Genomic DNA, 26,856 nt, shown 5'->3' on the forward strand with positions numbered 1-26,856 from the left:
TTGTGAACCAGCTTGCCAATTATCTTCTGTTAAATTCAACCTTAATTATCAAGTTTCTTGGATTAATCTCAATATTGTTCATATCACTATGAGGAACAATAAGAAATACAAAATGAAAGTCAACTGTCACAAATGAAGCATATGTCACATGACATTGAAATTGCAGAGACAAAACAGTAATAATTACTGTTAAACTATTGTTCATCATATGTCTAGTTAAACTGAAAAATAATATCAATTTCTTTTCACAAATACATGATTACTGCCATGTATGAACATGTGCTATTCAAACTGTTGTGTGTGTACATATACTATATATAGGAGTATCAGAGAAAAGAGAAATGTTAATTTTCTCACATGTCGGTATGTGATGACATTTGCTGACACAGAATGTGACATGTGATACATTCATACATACACATATATATATAAATTTCATGATAACTCACATTGATATGAAAAAGTATGCATACATATTAAAACACTAAAACATACACTATCCTTTGTACACGATGGCATGAAACATTTTCATACATTTTTTTTCTTAAAAAACAAAGCAGTATCATCTTTAAATGATTTATGCCATATGACTTCATATACATATATATATATATAGATATACTATCTGGAGAGTGAATACCATGAAAAATAATGTCTCTTCTCTTTTTCTTTACAATAACTCGCAAAATATTTCTGTCGTATCTACGAGTGTGTTTCGCATGAAAATACGCCTTCCATCCGACAGTGAATTTCGTTTTGAAAATATAACCTATTTTGATTTCCTTGCATTCCTGTCATCCAATTGACGATAAAATTCTCTGAACCTATATCATTTTATACATAGCATGACCAGGGCCTTGTCACATAATAATTTGCAATCAATTGCTTAATGACAGTAACCAATCAAGATCATCGTAGCATGCACACTTTGTTCAAATCACTGACCAGTAACCAATCAGATTGGTTTCTGCAATCAATCACAAACCTTTATGTAACAGGGCCGAGTTTAAGCGTAATACAGATCATGTTCATAAAACAGGACCAGTCATCACAAAGCTGTGATTAATATAATCATTTGACAACTGGCTTATGCAAGTTTTATGAAAATGGAACCTTGTTGGAGACATTTGCATGAATTTGAAAAAAAAACATTATTCATAAACGATCCAGATGTTGTAAGTTTCTCTTAAAATGGTAATAAATACAGAACGCACAGCGCAAAGCACAAATCACAATGCTAACTTTATACATGCAGGCTAGCATTTCCCAATAGCTTGGAAATCAATTGAGGTATCCAACTAACCAATCAAAAAGGTAAAATTTGTTTGTTTTTTCCTTTTTAAATAACATCATTAAAACTTTAAAAAGGGGAAGAATTTTCTCCAATTGTACCTATTCTTTTCCTTAAAGAGATAATACATTTTCTATTTGAATTATTTCAGGCAGATTTTATTAATTACAAAGCATCCTAATGAGGTATTCAACTTGTGAATCAGGTAGAATTAAATTGCATTTCTCTTTGTAAAATCATTTCAAAATTCAAATAATTTACCCCATAACATGGGAGACTTGGCAGCTCTTCAGTGATATATATATATTTATTGGTGAGTGATAAAGTTATGAAAAAAGGCAGAATGATTTCTGAGCATTATGTCTTGGAAAAATATTTGTGCAACCAAATTTGGCAGTAAATGTTGACCTTTGAGAAAAGTATTTGTGTAACCAAATTTGGCAGTTAATGTTGACCTTTGAGTAAACCCCAATAACTGTCTACCTTAATAAAGCTTATTGTTTAAATTTCACATGACACATGTGTACATTAACTGAGATAATCTTAAGTACAGTTGCCCTTACACAAATGCTACATAATAGATCCAAGAATGTCTCAAATACATTACAGCATTATTTCAAACAAGCATTATACATTGCCATTGTTTTGGTCAAAATCATTTGCTCCAATGATATCCAGGTGAAAAAGATGTATAAATATTTCATTTTTAAGACTACTAGATTGTCAATAAGATTACTGACATGAAACAGTGTACAAACTTAACAAAAAAACATGAGAAAGCAACTCTTACTGTGAAAACAGTCAGCAAGTGGGGATTCAAGTAGAAAAAACAGAAAAGCAAGTGAAGGCAATATTACAGGATGAAGTCTACTCAATTGTAAAGTATTAAAGAAACATAAATACAATATTAATCTGAATCGGTGCGATGCCATTTTACAAAGAACAAGGTTCAAGGGAAAAATGTATGGTGAAATGTTGGAAGAAAAGAATGTGTGATTTAAGTACAAGTTTAGTGAGAGGTATTGTGTAGATTTAAGTACAAAATGTGGTGAAAGAAAACTCAATTTGCTTCTCCAAGTATGACTTAAATATACTGCATCTTTAACAACAGCCAAATTATCATCAAAGTGGAGGCTGTATGCAAACATATCCTTAACACTAATGTCTTTTATTACACCAACGTCAAATCCAGCTACAATTCATTAGATTGACAAGTAATATTTGGTTTTCAAACCTCCCCTTATTTGAGCACACATAGCTTTACACAGTAAACACCTATTGCAAGGAATGCTTATTAAAAAAATAAAAAAATACGGGTGGAAGATATAAGAAAACACACAAAAGCTAACTAAAAATGGTAGTCGTTCAATTCTTTATCATTTACGGAGTGATATATTCAGTTCAAAACAATAGTAGGACTTCATACAAATACATATTTATATTGAGTGCCACTGTAGTAGGATTTCTTAACTCGAGAATTACATCCACTTAATTCATCATGAAAAGTTGACACATTAAAAATAACAAAATCATCATCCAACCAATAATACTGTTAATGGTTTTTCAAGACTTCACAGAGAATAAACATTTTTCATAACAGCTCCATAAAGATTTTCATAAAAGATCTCAACAAAATCCTGATTAAGACTAATCAGAATTATCAAATGATAAAAATATGATCATCATATTACAACATGTGTGTGATGGTGACAATATACAAAGCAATTATGTGCAACATAAATAATCAAACGACAACTAAAATAAGGATATAAAGGAACTACTGTTTGCACTGTTTCTAAGATAGAGTTCATGGCATACACACAATCTTGAAAAATGACCATAAAACTAGTCACTGTACATATATTTACATAATAAAGAACTAGATATAGACACATGCAATACATTTGATTTTGATCCTATCTTACACAAAGCAATATCAGGTAGTTTTGATGATGGTCTTTGTTGGCCTTTAGGGGTAGCCCCCCCCCCCCCTGAATATATTTTTGCTTGAATAAATGCAAGAGATAAGAGAAAGAGAATGACATTCAAATATTTTTTGGGCCGGATATCAAGAAAATTGAGATGACACCGAGTCATAGTCAGTATATTCAGTGTTATATAGCTTGAACATGATCTTATTACCCTCTAAAAAGAAGAGGCTCTACTTAAAGTAGTTGATACTGATAGACTTGGATTTCCCTTTGATATATGCACTTTGTCATCATTAATCAATCATTAGATTCACTTGAGTTCATTGGAGTTCTGATGAGGTAATGTATTTCATATTGTCCGTATGCCTATAAACCCATAACCACTTTGAGAGAATAACAATGCCTTAAACCCCAACTGCACTAAGTCTGTGACATACCGGGTAATAGATCTCACATCAACGTTTGATGATTTTTTGCCTTCAAGTTTCACACATCTTTCAAGCCTAATTTTGTGACATTTTGGGACATAGTTACAAGGTTACACATAATTTTGCACATGCGTGCGACCATTAACTGCTCAAAATATGATTTTGTGTACAGATCCAAACATATCATCGATGTCTCAACACTAAGCGACGTCGATCCCAGCATCAGCCTCATTTTAAGTTCAGTGCTATGGCTGATGGAAAAATCACTAACACCAGTTATCAACATTGGACTTGGCATCACCTAATGTGCTAGTTTGATAAGTCATGATTACATAGTAAGACACTTATCAAGGGCCTGATATCACAGAGCTTTGCGATTGATCACGCGATTGATAATACAATAGATTATATCATGTGCAATGAGGTCTACAAGTAAACTTTACGATCGAATGTTAAGTTTTGTGTTAATGGCTCAAGATAGTTCTCCTTTCATCTTTTATGAGAGACAAGTATAAGAAATTAATGTAATACTGACACATGTGAAGGGTGAATAGGAGGAGGTAAATATACGTCTAGTTTGCATGTGGAAGAAATTAAGCATTACAAAGTTGTATCAACTACAAGCTATCATTCTTTGCTGTATTTTAACACTCTTATCACTCAGAACAAGAGAGTGCTTTCACAAAAACTTTTTTTGTCTCTCGTCCTGGACAAGTGCTAGTGAGTCAGAGATTGCTGGTGAATTGTGTATAGTCATGTGAGCACCATATACAACAGCAGCATCTTTTAATGTCACACTTTTTTTGAAATTATATGGAGGATAGTATTTCATTAAATGTCAGTAAATTTGCTTTGAACCAATCAGATGCAAGGATTTTGGTAGCTTATAAAAATAATCAGTGAAAGTCACTCATCATTTATTTTGTAAAATGCTCCGTAAGAAATATTACTTTACCATCAGTATTGTTGTTGTAAAGAAAACAAAATTTTGAATTTTGACCATCATAAAAAAAAATTCCCCTTGATTTGCAATTGATTTCAGATAAAATATTAAGTGAAGGAAATGGATGAATGTGCCTGTGTGTTGTTTAATATAATTAAATAGTCCCACCCATAAATTCTTCTGATATAAATGCACGTTCAAACGCCAGATTCCAACTCCAAGCCGAAGCAAAGATCATCATGACAAAACTACTGAATGAAGCATATTATAATAGACACACACACATCAAATGTGATCCATTCTCTTTTTGCCATACAAGATATAGAGAAAACAGATCATAAAAAATAGAGCCCATTACATGAGCTGGAAAGTGAAAACATCTCTGTCTTTACTACAAATATTTACACACAAAATAATAATAATAATGATAACAGAGGAGAGATGGCCCTTGATTTATTCCACTCTCCGCAAACACCCATTCACATTTGGCAACAGATATAAGTATATGAGCTGTAGGGTTTTCAAGACATGTCTTGTTCATTTGGCCCTTGCATGGTGGCAACGTGATAATAGACCCACAAGAATCATGTTACGGGAGGGAACAATACTCTGCAAGATAGATCATTGGAAAGATTTAAGGATAACTTGACTGAAATCTTACTGTCTTCCTATTTCCAGAGTTGACTACGTCTGGCTCAATCTTGGATTGAATCCAAACGCTCTTCGTCTCTGGACATGGACAGCACAAGCTAGCATTATTTGATTCACTGTAACACAAACAGGCTCAGCAAAGTAAATCAATTGCTCTAAGTTATTAGTGTTAAAGTGAGTAAAGCAATGTGAGTTTGTACCATCCCTATGAACTAGTGCAACAAGAGAATTATGACTATAGAATTATCACAGTACAGACAAACACATACATGTGTAATTACCTTCTTGAGGTTAAAAAATGCTCATAAAAAATGTGATCATGAATTTCTTGAATTGCTTGCTCGTATCCACAATCCCATGCATGGCACCTTCAACTATTCACTTTCAAAATCTCTTATTTTAATGCTGATAATTGCTGTCCTTTACCTGGCAGTCGTATATGCTTCCTAAGACATCGCTGATGTCATCTAGCAATTGCAGATCATAACCATTCTGCTGTTTTGAATCACACCATAATGACTCAACGGCAAACTGTCCCATCTTCCAAAACTAAAATATCACATCAAAAATAAAAATATCAAGAAAAGATTTTTTTTGAAGAGAGGTAGATAACACCAAACCAACAGCAATTAATTCTTCTTTCATTCCCTGACCATCGTGATGAGCATCCAGAGGCATGAATCCTTGGTATCGATCCCAGTTATACACAGAGGTGAACACAGTCAAAATTGAATATCATCACTAATTCATGATCATACTATACACAGTCAAACATGCAGTCAACTAACATACAGCAAAATTACTTGAATGGTTAGCAGGCAATGCAGCTATATTTCGGTCTACCCCGATTCCTATGCAGGGATCGTCCGGCCGAAATTCCTTGCCGGGCGGCAGTGGATGATTGTTGTTTAGCGGAGGTGAAGGTGGCGGCGACGGCGTGCTGGGCGGATGTTGGGACCCTTGTGGCATTTGCGCCATTTGTTCAGGCGTGATGTACGGATCGGCTGCATTGTGGTTGGTGGTCTTTGGACCATCAGTCTTTTGTAGAGGCAGCACGTCTTGATGAGCAATATACCCGTTTGCTCTGACTTTTGGGAGTCCATTGGGTATGTGCTTGTTAGGGCTCGATATGCTCTCAGGCAAATCATTCTTATGATCACTTTTTGGATCTGCTAAACTTGGTTGCTTTTGAGGGAGAGATTGTAACTCTGCTTCTGTGATGTAGCCTGAGGGGTTCTTCACGGGGGTGTTCTGTAAATCTGCAGGAGTGACTGCTTCCTTTGATACATACCCAGAATCTACTGGTACATGAGGGTCTGGCTTTGTGAAAGACGCATCCACTTTCTGAGGCCGATGATGTGGGACAGAGCTAGAAGGCGATTCTGCTAATCCAAGTGTGCTATAAGCTTCTCCATCTGTCAACGAGGAGTCACTCCCGCTCTGAGATTTGGAGTCTGCAAGGTTCTTGTGATCGCATTTCAGGTCTTTCTTGGGCATATCTGGGCTCACATGCTTGACAGGCGGGGGTGGTTTTGTGACTGGAGGGGAAGTGACATATCCTGATAGATCTGTCTTGGAGACCGGGTTAGGGTGGTTTCCAGGAGAGAGAGCAGTGGCGACAATGAACTCTTGTGGAGGTTGGATGCGACCGCCCATGGAAACACTTGGCAAACTCATAGCCAATCCTTTGCTCTCTTGGTTGTTGGTTTCATTCCTCGGTTCAGTCTGCCTGGGTGTCCTCTCTCCTCTTGATTCTGTCGGGGATTGATTGGAGGAATCAGATGCCAACTGGGAGTAGTCGTTGTCTGTCTCGGAGCCTTGGGACAGACGTGCATATGCCAAGGGATCTTCAGATGGCAACGTTTCTACGCTAGTGATTGGAGTCAGGCCACTCATACCCAGTCGGTGGTAGCTAACCGTTGATTGGCTTCCAAAGGAAGCCTCACTCCTCTGGTCAGCGAGACCTCGGATTGGAGCTGGTGGTGTTGCACTAGCCTGTAGAGGGACCTGAGACAGCTGGGAATATCCCTCACTGCCATCGCTCATATACTGAGCCGCTGCTTCCTTGGATAACATCGGGGTTGAGCAATCTGCACCGTCAACCTCAGCGATGCGGGAGTAGGTCACTGAACCATCGCAGTCAGCTCCAAACACGGTGTCTTCCTCCTCGTAGTCATCGCTCATGATGCGCATCACGTGCTTTGCAGGTGCTGAGGCCTTATCCTCGTCACTCTCGCTGTTACTACGGCTTCCAGTATTCTCTTGGACATATCGCAATTCATCAGTGAAGCCGTCCATATCATGGATTCCCTGGTCTGTGCTGCTATTTGTACTAGTACTCTCCTTAGAAGATGATCTCTCATACGGAAGCTGTAGGAGATTGGTAGTTGAACTGGCCTGACGAAGCGTGTCAAACTTCTCCCCCTCCGTACGCACGCTTAGAAGACGGCCCTGCAGCTGGAACTTTTCATCCTGCAAAAGCACAGATAGATTACAAAGTGAGATTATAAAGTGCTGATTTCTTTTATCACCTAACATTTATTCATGTAACAGCAGGTATAAATCTCCTCAGAAGTATTTCTGATTGAAAGGGATGACCTCAATACAATGCTTTCAGAGAAAATACAAATGCTTCAATGCTCTCAGGGACCTTCTAAACAAATCAGTTTTACATACACATAGAAATTATCTCTCTCTTTGGTACATATATTTTCTGACCTGTTACATTCACAAGATGGTTTCTGCAATCCCACACCCTACAATGTATGTGTTACATGGTAAATTCAACCATCTTGGGCAGAATTCCTTTTAAAAGTCAGAAAAATCACAATTGGATAATGGATGAACTCATTTTTAAGAGAATCTTCAGGGCAAAAATCAATTGAGGCAAAGAGGAACTGGTTTAGATTTGAGCAGAGGAGCTATTGGTGGGGAAAGAGGAAATAGTCTATAGTGTAATCCCCTCCCACTTGCATACATGTAGCATGACATCACGTTTCTATGCTCGTGCATACAAGTCACTAGAAAGATGGAAAAACTTTAAATATTCTTGAGACTTGAAATGCTCCTGATATTCTTGAAACTTTCCTATGTCTGTATTTCATTCCTCCCCTTGAATAACATGAATAGCATATAATCATAAGGTTTATCAACAATTCATCCAGGATGATTTGACTTACATTGTGATCAAGAACTGCTTCAATGAAGTATGGATCCGGTGCTGGCTTGAAGAGATCTGACTGCTTCACCCAAATCAAGAAACAGAAGGCGATGATGACAACGAAACTTGGAAGGAGGATTGCAAGCACAATGGTGACCACAGGCACTGTTGTGAAAGGGACAAAACAAACACAAAATGTGGCAAATGATGTAGTAGAAATTTGTAAGCGATGTAATTGGAACTGGCACCTGATGCAACTGAAGTTTGCAACATATGTAACTAGAATTTGTAATTGACACAACTAAAATTGGCAATTAATTGCATCTGAAATTTGCAAACGATGCAACTGAAATTTGCAACCAATTCAAATAATTTGCCATCGGTGTAACTAAAATTGGCAATCAAAATTTGCAACTGATGCAACTGAAATTTGCAATGGATTCAAATAATTTTTTTTTAATTGATGCAACTAAAATCAGCAAACGATTGCAAATAAGTTTCACACTACACCCATATAGACAGCAGAAGAACAATAATACAAACACAGAACAGACTTCCCATCAAAACCATGCAAGGAAAATCTTTTTTAGGTAATAAGAAAAAATCCCCACCTTTATGTAAATTGCAGACTTCGAAAAGATGAGCAATGGACATGGTTCCGGCCAGGGGGATGCTATCGACCTCGTTCACCGCAAAGACCTCAAAGTTGAAGAAGGTGGCCCCATCCACCAGATCACAGTCAATCTGAATGGTGGCAGAGGGTGTCAGGAGTGGTTCTGTTTCCATCCATTCAACATCACTGTCTGCGGGTCTGTAGCGCACCATGTAGTAGTCTATAGGTCCGTTAGGTACCACTGGTCTACCCCAGTTAACTATCACAGTGTCTTGCGTCTCAAGGTGAACATCAACATTGGTAACCATTAACGGAGCTGTGGAATATTAAAAAAATGCTTTGAAGATCAGAATTCAGTTCTATAAAACCATGACATTTAGGTCGTGGGTTTTCTCAACTTCCATGCATTAGATAGCACAGATAATTTTGAATACTTTGTTTAATATTATTGTCATTACTTTAGAAAATTTATGAAATACTTCTTGCAAACTTCTTAAAATTGCTGTTCTGTCCAGACAAGCCATTGATCCGGACTGTACAAATGGGTATATCAGAAACCCTGAGCAAATGAAATTGTGACGTATACCTGTAATCCAAGCTACATAGGGGAAGTAACGAACTGATGGAGAGATTAAAGATTTTGAATGATGATGCTAAAAGGTCGGCTGCAGACGTAAATAATCCTATCTGATTGGTACAAGTCTGTGCTATCTAGATATCAAACGATAAACTTCAAATCCTTACTTACCACCGATATCTGTCATGACGCGTGTCGTAGCAGGCAGACTGCAAGCTAGGGATGGATCAGCATTGCTGCAAGCTTGAACATCAATGGTGTAATTCACGTATCCATTCACTGCCAAGGTTGCTGACTTAACATCCAAAGACTGTACCTCATCATTGTACTTGATGATGTAGTTCTTGAAGACTCCATTCATCTGCTCTGGTGCTTCCCATACCAGTTGGATCACACTGTCATTGGAGAAGGTCAGGAGAAGGTCGCGAGGAGGGCTGGGCACTGCAAGTGAAGAGAGATAGGTGGAGATATTAGCTAGTATTATATAACATCAATTAAAAAAATGAATTAAAAATAATAATAGGTCTTCGTCTGCAAAGTGAAGAGAAACAATAAATAGACATACTTATATACATGTATATACACAATAAAAATGGGTAAACAAAATACAAAACATTAACAAAATATATAAAAGTGGAGGGACAAAAAAAAGATTCAAAGGTGTAAATAAGTTAAGAACCACATTACAAAACATCCCCAAGAGACCCAAATTTATCAAATTCACAACTGCTTTTTTTTTCCAAATGAAGTGAAGAATTAAGAGGAAACCCACTTCCTTGGCTGGTCTTGGCTTTCTTTAGACTTGAAGGAGGCCCTCTGGCAGCAGACGTGGAGGCAGCGATCCTTACTACGTACTCAGTGAATGGCTTCAATCCTGATATAGTTTCTGACAACGGCAAAGGGCTACCAGTCACATTGAGTTCCTGCTGCGTTCCATCTGAAGGAGGAATAGGTAAAGAATACAAAATACTTAGGACCATGTTTAGAAAATACTGCATATGATTACCGGTATAATTTCTTCACAGTGGTGGTGATTTTTTTGGATTTCCAAAACTAAACACAGCAAAATGTTTACTTCTTTGTATACAAAAAATATGATAAAAATATGATTTTCTTTTTTTAGTTTGTTGTTTTGAAGCAAAAAATATGCAATATATAGTGTATAGAATAAAGGATACCTCCTCTTTAATACTTAATTACTTCAATCAGAACTTATATCATGACACCCTGCCTCCCTGCCTTTGTCTTACACACAGTAATTAAAAGTAAACACTAATAAAATGCTGGAGAAAAATATCAAAAGGACAATGGGATGAGGAAACATTGCAATCATAAAGAACTAAGCAAACTTGCTTATGGCTTTTGATTTTTTTTTACCACCCACTAGTTAAGAAAAAAAAAAACACATCGTGATTATGTCAAAAGTGTTTCAAATATAGACAGTATAACACACTCATGACTTACCAGCGCAATGGGAGCCTGTTGCCAAGGAAACGGTAATGGGGGAATCCTGTTCTTGTGCTGGATCTAGAGGGCAGTAGATAATGGTGTAGAATTGAATCTCTCCATTCCGTTGGTTGACTGGCACCTCCTCCCAGCTCAAAAGAAGTTGATCAGGGTTTGTTGGTACTGGGCTCACTCGCAAGGCCTGTGGTGACCCTGATGGACCTGGGGGAAAAAGAACAGAATCATATAATCAATAACTACAACTGCAACTAATACTTCAACTACAACTGCAAGTGCAATTACAACTAAACTACAGCTACAACTTCAACTGCAGCTACAACTACAACTTCATAGACAACTGCAGCAACAACTACAATTATAACTAAAACAACAACAATAATAATACTAAATATATTGTGATTGATATTCATTTTTCTAAGTACTGGCGACAATATAATCCCAGCTTTTGTATGGCAATAATGATAAAGAGCTCATGCATGCAAAGACATTACTTTCTCAAGAATACCAATTTTATTCACCTGTGTGAGGTGTGGCAAAATCAGAAATAAAAGCATGGATGTCTGAGATAGTAAAGTTAGTGAGGAAAAGAAAATAATATAAAGGGAGAAAGATAAAATAACAGAGGGAGAGAGACATTGCAAGAGGGAGAAACACATCCAAAATAAGACGAGGGCAGGAGAAAGGATAGAGAAAGAGAGAGAGAGAGAGAAGCAGACAGAGGAATAGACTAACATTGCAAACTTACCAGACTGTGATGTCATGACAAATAGAGCAGCTCCTGAACTAGGACCTCGTTTGTTGACAGTCTTCAACGATACCCGATATGATGTATATGCCTCTAGATTGGTTATCTCATGACTGGATTCTGTTGGCGGAACATCGGCACTCATCCTGAAAAAAGGAATGAGGTGTCTTAGTCAAAATTATGATCAATTCCTTTCAAAGCATATCCAAAACACTTTTTTTGAAACTTTACAATTAAGGTGATTCACACTTAAAATAAGCTTTATCTTTATAAATTATGATGGCATGGAGCACTTTGAGTATGAACATGAATAGTTCCTTAATTGAACATATTTATATATATTGTTTTTAGGGCACTGTGTACCGGAACAAGGCTGTTCTGCGGCCCGAACCATGTTTGGAGTGAAAGGACCTATACCCAATAAGAATCCATTAGGATGGTGTTAAAAATACACCAAGTTGCTTACATTCCACTGTGGTCACTGGTTTTAAACCACTCCAGTTCGTATCGAAGAACATGTCCTGTGATCCTGCTTGGTGGTTCCCATGAAACCTGGAGCGAACTGGCCGTCTTCGTCACCACCCTCAGATCTTCTGGTTTGTCAGGAACTGTATTGGTTAAAAAAAAGAAGCGAATGTTGATAAACACTGCCTCTGCTCATTTCCTTTCATATTTGCATGCGTAGGAAGGTTGTGGAACGGTCTTCCAACAATCATTTGCTCTTGTGACCAGCTTTACAACTCCGATGATAAATCTTCAAGATTGCTTGTAACTAGAAATTATATTCATCTTTCTCAGTTGGGACCATAAACAGCATTTATGGTGGGTTTTATTTTTCAGTTTCATTGGCAGCCCTTCATTAGGCAAATAAATACTAGTGCGATACAATATCCATGATTTCATTTGATTGGATTAATTAATTAGACTGAAAGCCATACTCTATCCTACTTTGGATTGGATTCATTTATACTGAAATCCATACCTAATCTATGGCCCATTAGAATATAAATGTCCATGTATAAAGCATCTAAGAAGAACAGAATTCAGTATACAAAAGGAGTAATACTTAAACCTCAGTTAGCAGACTGTGCACACATAGTACAGATCATGAACAAAAAATGATGTATCTCATACATTACGTGAAATTACACTAAGAACCGGGTAAATGCTTTTCTACCGTTATGCTCAGTATTCTATCCAAAGTAAGAAAAAAAAATCCCAGTGTATTATTCACTTCATGTTGAATAAGTCTGTTTCACAAAGCATGTTTTCAATGACTATTTCAGAAAGTCTTGAACAAATATGGGATTGGCCAATCAAATAGCATAATTTCAGGAGCTTATCACAGTTGTTTGCACCTTGCCATTAATAATTATCTTTGTGAAACAGGTTCCATAGTGGGAGAGGACCCTGTCAGTGCCACTCACCTGTGGTTTCATCTTGAAGGGTTGTCTGACCTTTGTTGACCCCGGGGCCGACATCGTTGTAAGGCGTCACATACACAGTTAACCTCTTAAATCTATCAAGATCTGTTGAAAGATAACAAAATAATAATAAGGAAATTAATACACAGATGAGGCCAAAGATGTACTAAATGAAGAGACTGGCAGAGTATGTATTATTGAATTGCACAACTCAATATTTATGATATTCTTCTTGTGGAAGTTGTGGGAGAGATGAGGAAAGATTTGAGTTTTGAAATTCTTCTCATATTTAGTTGGAATGTACGAAAAATAGTCTACAACAATATATTGTACTTAAAATGTCTTCATATTCATATTACAATTATAAACAGCTGAATGGTCCAGCTGAAAATTTGTGTGTGTGGTCCCATACATTCATTTCTGTGTGTAGTGTTGGTGACTCTCAGCAGAAATGCAACAAGTTATAGTTATTCTGTTGAGTTCAAGAAAAAAAGCATATGTCTAGCAGGGTCCAACTTATAGAAGCAATATATTATAAACAACTTTCCCAGTGAATTTGAAATTTAAACTTTCAGAATTTAAACTCACAACCAGAATCAAAAAATAAATCTTTAATAAGCCATTGATTTTTTAGGTGGTCGGTTACACAATGCTGCAATAGACTCTTTTCACCAGAGCATTGGTCTTATATTGCCCATGAAATGCTACTACTGCTGCCAGTAATGTTTAAAATGTAAATCATGACATGGTGGTGATGGTGACAAGATGATTTTGATAGTGATAATCTAAGGAACAAATCATGAACGAATAAAAGGTTTTCTGAAAGAATAGATGTTTAGTATGTGACTTTTTAAACATTGAGGTTAATCTTTGCTTTAATAGCCTGCTTGAATGATATTCTGCTGTCTTTACAATGAACAAACTTTCTTTATCTTAATTTAATAGAATAATTAAGTCTTTATTTCACCAAGCAGAACAATGGATTCATCTAAAAAATCCTTATAACCATAAAAGTAACTGAGAATCAAACAAAATCTTGAAGAAACAAGAAATTTGCATCAAAGTATCAAACCATGCATAAATAAACATATGTATATAAAATTAAAAATCAATTACAAAATTAAAAATCAATTACAAAAAAATAGATATTCTAGAAAATATGGAGAAAAATACCATTAAAAAAAAACTAACATATATAGAAGTGAACTTAAATAATATAATACAATAGAATATTATTTTCTATCATGCACGCAGAAGGAAACTCTGCTTCCTTGGAAGAAACTTTAGCTACAGGTTTAGATCAAAATTTACCATGACAATCAATAGGCTTCCAAAAATCTTAACTTAATTGAAAGCATGTGCAAAACATTAACATAGTGGGCTGGTGCTTGAAAGATAATAATTAAAAAAATATAGAGAATTGAAGATCTAATAGTTTGAAAAAAGATAAAATATGTGCTTAATAACATGAGAATTCTGATAAAATACTAAAATCAACACTGCTTGCACAAACATTTAATTATATATAGTTTATTCACATGTTGGTTATCATGTGAAAAAGAACTTTGAATTTTCAAGAGAACATTTCCACTATAATTTGAACTTGGAATTCTGTCCATGTTATTATAATTTCATATCACTTATTTGAGCAGGGTATCAATGCTATAAAATCATGAATACTATCACTTTACCCCACCATCAATACTTTCATATGATAATGAAAAAAATATTCTTTGCAGATGATACAAAATAAAAAAGAATGCTAAATTCCATGCTGTAAAATCCAACTATGAGAGGAGAATAGAAGGAAAACATAAAATTAGTTTCTATTTGGCAAATTCCAAATAAAACCTGAATGCAAGTAAAAACATGTTTTTTCTGTAATAAAATAAATAATTAATATCCTATAAGGTAAATCAAAATATAAGAGTGTCAAGATAACGACATGAAAGTGAATTCTATAGTGTGCCAAAAGTAATGGAATCATTATCGCTGAAACGATAAAGGGTGATTGAATTCATAAGGAAAGAAGAAATCTCAAAAAGGTTAAATAATTTGCGCTTAGGGAAACTCTCCCGAAAGCTTTACTTACTGGTCAGGTTTGCACGTACGTCATGTGCACCGGAGGGTCGACTTATTTCTAAACATTGTAGAATATATTAAAGTGTTTTAACATGTAAGCTACATGATGTAAGTTAGCTCAGAGTATGAAACTACTCGGCCCTACGATACAATCAACTGAATTATAAATGAAAAAAAGTCAACTGAATTGGATACACATGTGGTGCCAATCCTGGGGTGATGGTTTTTTTTCTTTCAAAGGTTGGGTGGCATTCTATCAAAGCTTTTCCGATCAAAGAGGATCCAGGAAAAGATAGCATCTCAAAGCTACTTTTAGGAGACTGCTCCCCTAGTTTATTGAGAAGTTCATGGTTTGAAAGTTAACTCTATGGAAGTGCTCCAGGGTGAAGAAACAAACGGGACAAAGATATGAGAAAGGAAAATGATGAAGAAGGGGAAAGGGTAGAGCAATGGGATTGGGGAGGATATACAGTAACTGCTCACAACAAGGGCCCCTAACACAGAGCTTAGCAATCATCATAGAATATTCTTTTATGATTGATTGCATTGACCACAATGTACAATCAATCATGAAAATCAAGCGTACGATTAATTGCAAACCTTTGTGTTACAGGATCCTGCAATAAACATTAAACACCACCAAATATCACTCATTGCCCAACTTTGACAAAAGGAAGCAAGTGACACATCAGTCAAATTTGAGTTATCGTTGTTTCTAAAACACCCTTTGTATGTTGCACATTCAGGCAAAATTTGGGAAAGAAATAATCGTTCTATGGAAAGTTATTGAAGAAAAAATGCTGTTAAATTGCATTGACGCCTATGTAAATGATGAACACACATTGCTCATTTACAACAAATGATACTTATGTAACTTGCTTTCTTTTGCCAAAGTATGGCAGCACAGTATAATCAATTCATTTTTAAAGCACAGAGGGATGTTTCACCAAGGTTCCAGTGTGACTGATATTGCTCTTAAATTCCCTGCTGCATGTGGTTTGTAATGCATCATCACAATGATCACAATTATCTGGGCGCGTTAAGCAAGGAGAGATTACATTTACAGATTGCGTGCATGTTGACACTTAGGCATGTCAAATAGTCAGACCTGACTATTTGTGAAACAACCTTGTCTTAAAATTCATTCCAGATTTTTTTTTTTTGATGGGGTGTGGTGGTGAATGCATTATTTGAATATCAACTTAATAAAAAAAAAATCATCATTTCTAGACCTAACTTCCTTGGTGCTTTGTGGAAATTCACACAAATATCTAAATTCGAGTTTATCTTGGCAGCTGAAAAGTATACAACCTATCAAACTGCAATGTAAATTTATCATATTTCTCTAATAATATCCGCCAATAGTACCCAATGTGGTAGCACATGCATCTTTTTGTCTTCACATACCTTTTAAATGAAACAAGTCGTTGGTAGTAAGTTTGTACTTCACAACTCCACCAGTCTCGTCGTGCACTGATACATTGTAGCCAAAGTTTGGACCTCGGTATTCAGTCACTGGTATCGCCTAAAAATTCAGAAAAAAAACATAAATTAAAATTGAAAACAGTAACAAAAATTTGTAGATCATTTTCATATAGCAAACATAAACATAATTCAAACCTGCACAGTCTGTATGTCATGACATGGGAATGCACTTCACAGAATTGCACACATTTTTTTTTTGATTACCCTGGTATACACCAAATACAGTAAACCTCTCATTCAGTGAGAATGTAATATTTTGAACAGAGTTAAAGACAAACGCCAGTTGTTGTAACAATATCAAATGATTTCATACAGAATCCAACAAAATAAACACCAAATTGTCTGTATGAATGAATAAAAAATATGTGCCACATAATTAAAAAAGAAATTGTATAATGGCTGAGAAATAAGTAAAATAAGCACATCATGTCACCAAATGTTGGGTATTTATCCAAGCAATAATAATACACTGTCCCACATGTGCTTATCTGTGTAGGTGATCTTCAGTGCAATAGTTTTTCAGCTTAGATTTCATGATTTCACAAAGGTCAGTTTATGCAACTCTACCGGATCTAGATCCACGATGATATAGTGACAATAAAACCTTGGCTTTACAGACTTTCTCATGAAATCAGTGTTTCTTCGCATGAGATCAGTATTTACGGTAACTACTTTTATTTATCTTTAATTTATCCCTATAAAAGAAGCTTATTTTACCTGCCATCCTACAACGACATCTCGAGTGTATGAGTTGGCATCCCCATTTACATTAACGACAGTGAGTGATCTCATGGTGGCACCAGGCTCTGTGGATGCAGGAAAAAAAACATGTAAAAGAATCCTGGATTATTTCACACTTTACGATTAAACATCAAAGAAACTATATGTGAGCTGAGTGTAGCCAACAGCTGGAACCAACACACAGCTGGATTACAAAGCAACATCAAGAAGAAATTGAGATGATTATTTTAACAGGAATTGTGTTTATACAGCTTCAAATATGTCATAGATTTGGGGATGTTTCACTAAAAGGTGAGTCAGACTAAAATCATGATTAAGGCCGAAGGGCACATGATATTTAACATGTAACCTTGATATTTATTGTGACGTTAAGTGTGTACAATGAGCAAAATCTGACTGGTGTGGTGATCAAGTTATATACAGCACATGCAAATAGAAATCAAAGAATGATTTCTAGTCAGGCTCAAATCTTTGTGAAACACTTCCCTGGGGCCTGCTTCACAAAAATTTCATGGTAACGTTATGGAAACTACCATGGTAACAGGGCTCAGCAGCCAATCAAAATCAAGGTTTCCATAGCAGTTTTCATAATGGCATGGTTATAGTTGTATTCTTTATGAAGCGGGCCCCAGATATGTATTTCTATTTCGATGGGCTATTGCTATATCATACCTTCGGCCATGGTTACTACTTCGATGGGCTCAGACCAGGTACCAAATGGGTTTCCATCATAATGGTCAACCAGGACGTCGTAGGCACAACTGACCCGGACAAAGTAAGTTGTATAAGGGTCAAGAGCTGAGATGATGTATTCTGTGTCTGTTCTGATACTATCCAAAGACACCTAAAATGAACGAATAAAACAGATATTCATAACAATCAAAGGAATGTTTAGGAAGGATAGCTCCACTGCTAGAGCGGTGCTTTTGTGTTCCTGTAACCTGGGTTTGATAACAAGGGCTAGTGCCCTTTGATAAGGTACATGTCTTGTACTTATAACCAGGGCTCCTTCTTACAAAGACAAGCAACTGATCCAATCAACCACAACTATGGAAAGCCAGCTACGCCAACATCTAGAATACATGTTTGTTCCAAACAATTTCTAGATATAACGACTCACACCTTTATCGTTGTATTGACAACTCAATGTCCTTGCTCTTTGTTTACAAAGGACATTGTGCAAATTTCTGGTAGGAAAAATTATTACAATGATGGATTTCCATATAACTGACGTTGATTGGATCAATTGTAACTCTTTGTAAGACGGGGCCCAGGTCTCTCAAAGAAGAAACTTCGGCTGCCAATTCTCTGATTACTTACTTAAAATAATTTTCATGGTTTCTTAGCAGTCAACATTAAGATTTCTCACCTGAAGTTGAGACAATCGACTAGAGGCGTAACAATCAATGGCTTAATCGGTAACATCTTTTAACCTAGCTCGGTGCTTGAAGCTCCTTCAGCAGCCTTTTCACAATCTCAACACTAAAATCAACAACTCACGTTTAATCACTGAATGTATCCGGTTTCTCATTTTCTAAATTTCCTGTGTCAGTATTCCTCATTCTGTACCAACTCCTATCATAATGTGATTTTCAAAAATCGGAATAATCGTCATCCTTAACTCATCTACTTACATTTTGCCATCCTTCCCCTTCTTTTTTGTACTGCAACCAGTAGTGCAACCCATAGGCAAGGCCAGTTCTGTGCCAATCAGAAGGTTGTTCCCAAGACATGGCAATCTTGCGTCGCTCAGTGATCTCTGCTCTTACATTCCCTGGAGGGTTTGGCCGAACTACAAGTGAAAGATCAAGATAAGATTGAGTGATTAGTAAATGTATCAGATTAATAAGACAAGAAAACAGTTATTTAGATTTTTAAGAGAACTTAGGGTTGCAGTTCAAAGAAATTTTGCTCCAAAGCCATCATTTTCTTTAAATAATAAAATTATCTTGAACTAATGTGGTGTCTTTTTGCAACTGCTGATATAGAACAAGCTCTAAAACACAAATCTGTCCAAAATTAAAACACAAGCTCTAAAACACAAATCTGTCAAAAATTAACATGATTTTTCTTTTTTTATAAGTATAGACTATGGCATTGCAGAATTGATACTTTCAAGTCTAGAAGAAAACATTGTGGATAAGGGAGGGAAGAATGGACAGAAATGAAATGAATGCCACCCATCCATTCACAGTCAAGGAAAGATTATATTATCTGCTGGTGAGAGAATATCAAAACAGAATAAAAGAATGTTTAAAAAGTGCAAGAACAGGGAAGCATTTCATGAAACAAAGAGTCAGTGATTTTCACTGACTATAGTTATAAGCTACTGAAATCCGTCCATCTGATTGGCTGTGAGTAAATAAGTTAGTGATAATCATTGACAAAACTTTTCATGAATGCTCCCAAAGTTATGCAGATGAATTTGTAGAGAAACCCTTTCCTCAGCTCCGAATAAAATAGAGGTACGCAGACATTAGGGTTCACAGAGCTTTGCCATTGATCATAGGGCTGTGTATTATTGCATACTACATGATTATGCAATCAGTCATGCAAATCAGCTGTTCCATCAATAGTTTTGCAGGGATTCAACTCACAACTCTCTCACTAAAATATTTGGAATGCACCATGCAGGATAAAAACAGCCATAGGACCCTGCAACAGAAAGGTTTGCAGTGAATTGAAAGAACCACTCTGATTGGTTAATGGTCAGAGTTTTGAACAAAATGCACATTAAACGATGATCTTGATTGGTTATTTAGGGATTGATTGTAAACCTTTGTGTTATGGCCTTACCTTCTGAGTGTGGATCAAATTGTCTATTCAAATGTGAGGTACTATTGCCAAGGGGATTTTCGCTCACGACAAATATTTCTGTTTGGAAGGGATCGTCGATAACTCGGCAAAAGTTGTTCTCTCGTTCAGGATGGCAGGGTAGAATTTCTCTGTTTCCATCAACATAGGGTCTGTAACATGACAACAAAGAAAACATGCATGTTGTTTTGTTTGTTTGTTTGTGACAACCTCAGTACTAAAATATTAATAGCTCTTACTTGTTTGATTATTAACCCTACTTTAAATGGGTTATTTCAGACCAGGATGCGGCAGGGGGGGGGGGGGCGTCAATCGACTGCCTTTCAGATCTCGGCTGCTGATTGCACAATCACCACAAAAATTTGCACATGTTCACGACAATACTGAATAGTAAAATTTTCAAAAAATTAATTTCTTATATTTCCTCACTAATTAATCATACTAATAAGCATATGAAATGTGCTCTAAATATGGTTTTTGTGTATGCCTCTGCCTTATACTCACTTATATAGCAATCAGAATGCAAATTTTTGGGTGAAAATATCAATTTTTACATTTTTTTTTAATTGCCAAAATGCAATTAACTTTAAATGTAGCTCATTTATTTTTAATTATGTATTTTTTTTTTTACCTTTGATTATTATTGTTTTTTCGATGAAATTGTTAGGCACTCTTTTGCAATCATGAATAGAATAAAATAAATCCACTTAAACCAGCAAAAGTATTTTTTAAAAAAATTACACTAAATATGTTTTTTGGGTTGAAAACACCCTTTGCATTGACTTTGTACACAAAATCATGTTTATAAGCAATTTTGGGTCTGGCATGCACTTACAAAATGATGTATATTTCAGAACTGCATACTTAGGGTTAAAGGTTTGGAAATATAGGTCTTAAAAGCAGTTGATGTTCTCAGTCTTTGGTGAAACTGAATTTCTTGTGCATTTCTTTAATTTGGGAGTCCATCGGTCTGAAAGAAATTTTAAGAGTGACCGGCGGCATGATTCAGTAACCATGGGATCGTCCGCTTCGACTCAGCACTACTAGTAACGTGATTAGATTATCTGGATCATTATGGAAAATTGAAAGGGAAAAATAACTGAATTTCAATGAATTGAGTTGATTTGAACTTAACTGAATTGAATATAAATAAAATCTAATGAATTGAAATGAAATGAATTACAATATTTCTCCTTACCCTTGATAGTACAAGGTATCTACAGTCTTGAGATTGGTCGGGCGGCCATCCTCCCACTCACACCAGTACTCATTGATGTTGGTAGTGTAACAGTTTAAATTCTCTACTGGCTCCGGTGGTACTACATACAAAAAAAATATCATGTAAAGTTACTTTCTTTTAATGTATTCTTTCAACACCCCCCCCCCCCCTCTTCTCAACAATGAAAATAAAGGAATCATGTATCATTGAATTTGTGAAATTATTAAATCCTTTGTTAAAACTCTTATCCATTTATAAACAAAAAAGAAAAACAGTTCTTGGCAATATGATTCTCTTTGAAACTGTCATGTTTTTTAATTCTCCACAGTGCCCTAAAATACATGTATTCATTGCTCGACAGAGGGCACTATATCAATGCACCACATCTGAACTATCTTACATTTATACATAAAGAACATAATCATCAAAGCATACTCACATCCCACGTGCACTGTGGCCGATGCCTCTAAAAAATCGAAAAAGCTATCACCGGGGAAGGAACAGTAGTATGTGCCTTTGTCGTCGAAGAGAGCTTCTTGGATGTGAAGACGGGCAACTGTGTCATTAAGCACAGAGTGGGGATGGTGATCTATGGCTTTGTCATAGTCTTTGATCCAGACAACGTCAGCTGCCGTTAGGTTGGTGCTGGCAATGTCAATTATACAGTGGATAGTGTGGTTGTCACCCCTATGTAGAATCGCAAAATCTTCTAAGACGGTAGCTGCAACAGAAGAAATACATTCATTACCTGAAGGCCTGACTCGTAACTGTTTTTTTAACAGAATTATGATAGCAAAGTTACCATAGTTGTAACTCTTTGACATTGAATAAAACCTAATCGAAAGCTGTAAACTCACAAGGAAATTATATTAACCTGTGACCCTGACATCAAACAAAAATACATACACAAACCTTAAACAAGACCAAACCTCACCCACAAAAACCTCCCCAAAAAGAGATCTAAAAAACCCATTAACCAAAGTATCCCATAAACATTAAATACAATTACAAACCAAGTGCATGTCTAAAGGAATGTGTAATAATTCCTGCTTTCTTGACTCTGAAAAATAGATGTCTGCAAATTTCAGAGTCAAGGGAATATTCCTTGTTTTCTTGGTATGTTCCAACTTGATCAAAATCTTGTCAAGGAAAAATAAATGGACAATAATACTTGTACATTTCATGGATGTTGAGATGTGAAATGTGCCTTTTCAGTAACTTGTGGAGAAGGTTTTTCTCAACTGGGTCTAACAATTATGATTTCAGCAGTCATTTGAACAGCAAGTTAAATGTTTTGACTCAGATATAACATAAACCTAACACATAGCTTGAGGTCATAACTTAATACAATGTGAAACACTATAGAGTAAGCCCAACCATGAGCAAGCTCAACCATCAACAAAGCCACGTCCTAACATTATAATGTAACAGTTTGAACCTACCTGTTATTGCACCAGAGACTGAGATGAGGGCACACAAGCAGATACAGGTTATCCAGACAGAATGCGCCATCTTGCTTTAGCCTTCCCTACATCGGTCACAGAAGGGCTGCAAGCAGTCCCCTCCTCCGGTTCCTCCTTCCCTCTTTGATCTGGGATCACTAAATCTCAACTTCGAACTATCTCCCTCTCTCAATGACCTTTGACCTCGGCCCTAAAAGGTCGGGGTGTGACCTTCAGATTGCACGCTGATTGCGTCACACCTTCAGAATTGAGTAGCAACCTGGATAATGACACAGAAGAAATACACATATAACATCAGGCGGAATACGAGAGACAGCAATCATAGAATGGTACTAACAGTCAAAGTAATAATATACAAGTACAATCATAATAGTAGATGTACTTGTAGTTATGGTGAAGGCTGTGGGGACATAGCAGTAGTGGATGTATTGTGTTACATTAAACACATGTTCACAGGCTTTATGAAGTAGAAAACTAGAAGCAGCAATAACAATCTGAAATACTTTAATAGCCCAATCTACTTCAAATCAAGTCAAAAAAAGGTTTATAACCCAAGAAAATCAATATATCATCTCCCTTTTAGGAGACTCAAACAAGTCAACCAGGACATACACTAGGCAGGCTTGGAATCGATCATAAAGCTCATGCTAAATTTCATTAAAGAGGTTCTGGCAAAGATGCTCATACTAGATTTTGTTGCAATATGAAGTCTAGGGAATACAATTATTTTCAGATAGACGAATAAAGAACCAGGAAGACGGGTTCTGAAAGTAAGTAAATTTTTATCAATATGTATATATATATATATATAATTGAAAGCTGGAATTCATAAAACTGGAGAGGGGGTATGCTATATAAATCTGAATTCTCTGAAAGATAACAAATCTTCCAGCATTTCCTGATACTTAATAAAGAAAATACCGATAGTGGTACTAAAGTGGATTTCCAGGTATTTTTTTTACACTACAAATACTCATGTACACATACTGATGCGTTCTAGGGCTGTGGCAGCCCAGATTTTGCGAGGTTACCAATTCCCTTCAATGATTTACAAGATGAGCCCTGAACGTGCATATACTGTACCTCATTCATCATGTGTCGCCATGTGAGAAGACATGGGGACAACACATTTGATATTGCCAAGGTTCAAGCCAAGATCGAGTTCAATACTCCCAACATACTTTCTACGGGTGCATTCAAACGATTTTCTTCATGCCATAGTACAGTTACACCAGTGAAACCGACCCCAGAGTTTCATTGGAACCACTATGGCACAGGCTAGAATCATAATATGAGTAACAAATCAAAAGGGACAAAAAGGCCATTGCAGGGTTAGCATTCAAATGTTTTCTACCTTACAATGATTCCCCCACAATTCAAGCCCACCCAAAACAGGAAGGTCAACTTGGAGGCACAGTACTAGCTCAAATAATCAAAAAAAGAATCGCAAATCAAAACACACATAACAAGGTCACTGCAGTGTGATAGCATTCAAGTGCATTTTCACCAACAATGATTCTCCCTCAATTCAAGCCAACCATCTTGACCCAGGAAGTACTATGAATGTAGGTCAAAGTCGTGCATGCATGTGTTTGAACTGGAAGAAAGTCTGTTGTAAAATCATGATCAGGATCTCTGCCACAGGCCTGTATTCCAAGTTACTGATAACATTTGCCGACGTGGGTCTACAGAATCACCTTTCAAAAAAGGCAACTTTTAGCGTTCCATGTTTGCATCTAAGACGTTCATTTAAAAAAATAATAAAACTAAAACATGACTATGGTTTGGAAACCATATTGCCAGGACACATAAGTGTTCATTAAATGCACCACAAGATGTAGGTTAACTGCAGTAAGTACCCTCAACTTGAAGTACAATGAGAATAGCACTTGCGAATTCATTCAGTTATTTACATGTGTACAGTTGAAAAATAAATGCCCTCCTTTATATTGCACGTTTTAAAAATTATTTCAAATTACATCAATTTTGTGTAGACTGATTTAAATCTATTTACAATAAAAAATGATTAATTTCTTTTTAAAAATCATGTAGGCCCTAGATATACTTTTAAAAATAATTATCACTTTTTAAATTGAGTAAATTATTCTTTATTTCCGCATCTTTTTGACGTGATAAAACATAGACTTGATATTCACCAATTCAAACAGACTATGTAAATAAATTCATGATTGTATAAATCAACACAGGAGACTGATGATCTGTGACTATCTATATACATCAACTAAACTTGTGGCCTATGACTCAGAAAGGTAATATGCTATGGGTATGAGAGAATATGAGCCTGTTCATATAATTGGCTTGTTGGTCGAAACCAAAGTTCAATGTTAACAAACTGAAATAAAATTTTGAGGCCACTTTTGACCAGTTTGGGGTAAATACATGTAATATAGTGCAAGGCCAGAATGACATTATTGCTGCTCTATCATTTTTGTTTTGAAGAAGATTACAGACCTCATCAGAAGTGAAATTGTGATTTGACAAATAACAACTGCTTTTTTTCCATGCACTTTCACAGCTTACCAGGTGAATTTCTGCTTAGTTTTAAAGCTCGAAGAGCCTCAGGAATGGGCATTATTGTGCAACTCTACTTTCCTTACATGATTATTCATGAAATTATAGTCAATATCAATTGCAGTCCCATGTGCATGCTTCAAGAATACAGATATTTCAAACCTCTTCACTTATATCAGGAAACCCATTGCTTTACACTGTTTATATTTGAGTCACTGAAATGAGAAATCTTAGACACTAAAAAATTATTTTTCTATCAGGATATAACTTTTTCTCTCCCTCCAAGAGATCATAAGAACATCTATTGGGGTTGAATTCACTTTCTGATGAAATCTAAATAATAATGGATAGTATGTACCAGCTTTAACAATATTTCACAGGAAAACTCTATTGGCATTTTGATTGGCAATCATAAAAAAGGGTGGATTTCATTACTGCCAGTATTACAACTAAAATGACATCTTAGAAACAAGGTTTTGTTCTTTGATGAATTCTATAGTAAATCAGTAATTTGTAGGCACTCAAAATTTTCACCCACAATGAGCACTCTGTACAGGGTCATAGAAAGGTTAAGGCGGAGAATAATGGCTGAGGAACAGAGACAAAAAAATGACGAGATCTTCCTTGCCTATCGTGTTGACAGATTGACATATGAAACATGAAAGCCAAGAAATTCATAAAACATTCTTTTTATTCGAATGGACTTCTTATTGCCGAAATACAGGAAGTTTTTTTCAAATTTTACATTCTAAAATAGCAACAAATTGCATAAACCTATTTGATTTTAACTACAGTCCCATATGTTAATATTGATGCCTAATTCTGAGGGTTTTTTTTTTCTCAAAGTCAATATAATTATCATTATTCTACATGTATTTTAAGGAGAAGACCTCTTTCCTAATGTTTTTCCCAGAAACCAAATATTAGGCCATTGGATCGTGTAATGAAAAGTGCATTACTTCGCTAAATACGATTCTGTGCCCATGATTGCCAAAATTTGACATCACTTTAGCTTTGTTACTAAATTTAGAAGCAGATGACCGTTCACTGTAAATACCACAAGTTGTCTTGGTTATTCCTGAAATTGGTTCCATTTTAATAAGTTCAACATTTTTCATGACAGTATACAACAAAGTGTCAGGCAAAGCCCCAAGAGCTTACCTTATCGAGGGGGGGGGGGAGCTTCACAAGAAACTTATTTGCAATTAATCACATTCACTGCTTAATTTGAACAATGGCAAATCAATTTGTTATAATATGCTGAAACAAGCAGACTCACAATCAATTGCA

At 36.0% G+C, this 26,856-nt stretch overlaps 1 protein-coding gene across 1 annotated transcript; it reads right to left on the reverse strand.

The window, feature by feature from the left end:
• Nucleotides 1-1,444: 1,444 nt before the first annotated feature.
• On the reverse strand, nucleotides 1,445-23,306 carry LOC129271179 (protein sidekick-2-like). The gene is made up of 17 exons (XM_054908550.2): nucleotides 23,014-23,306; nucleotides 22,011-22,292; nucleotides 21,551-21,671; nucleotides 20,335-20,504; nucleotides 19,173-19,330; nucleotides 18,211-18,382; nucleotides 17,515-17,603; nucleotides 16,720-16,837; nucleotides 13,234-13,335; nucleotides 12,273-12,414; nucleotides 11,807-11,952; nucleotides 11,059-11,262; nucleotides 10,367-10,531; nucleotides 9,766-10,035; nucleotides 9,016-9,333; nucleotides 8,424-8,569; nucleotides 1,445-7,716 (listed from the first exon to the last, which is right to left on the reverse strand). Exons 1-17 carry the CDS (start codon nucleotides 23,081-23,083, stop codon nucleotides 6,028-6,030), a joined length of 4,362 nt encoding a protein of 1,453 aa, XP_054764525.2. The 5' UTR covers nucleotides 23,084-23,306; the 3' UTR covers nucleotides 1,445-6,027.
• Nucleotides 23,307-26,856: the final 3,550 nt, after the last annotated feature.

The sequence above is a fragment of the Lytechinus pictus genome, chromosome 11, assembly GCF_037042905.1.
Source record: "Lytechinus pictus isolate F3 Inbred chromosome 11, Lp3.0, whole genome shotgun sequence".
Lineage (NCBI taxonomy): Eukaryota > Metazoa > Echinodermata > Echinoidea > Temnopleuroida > Toxopneustidae > Lytechinus > Lytechinus pictus.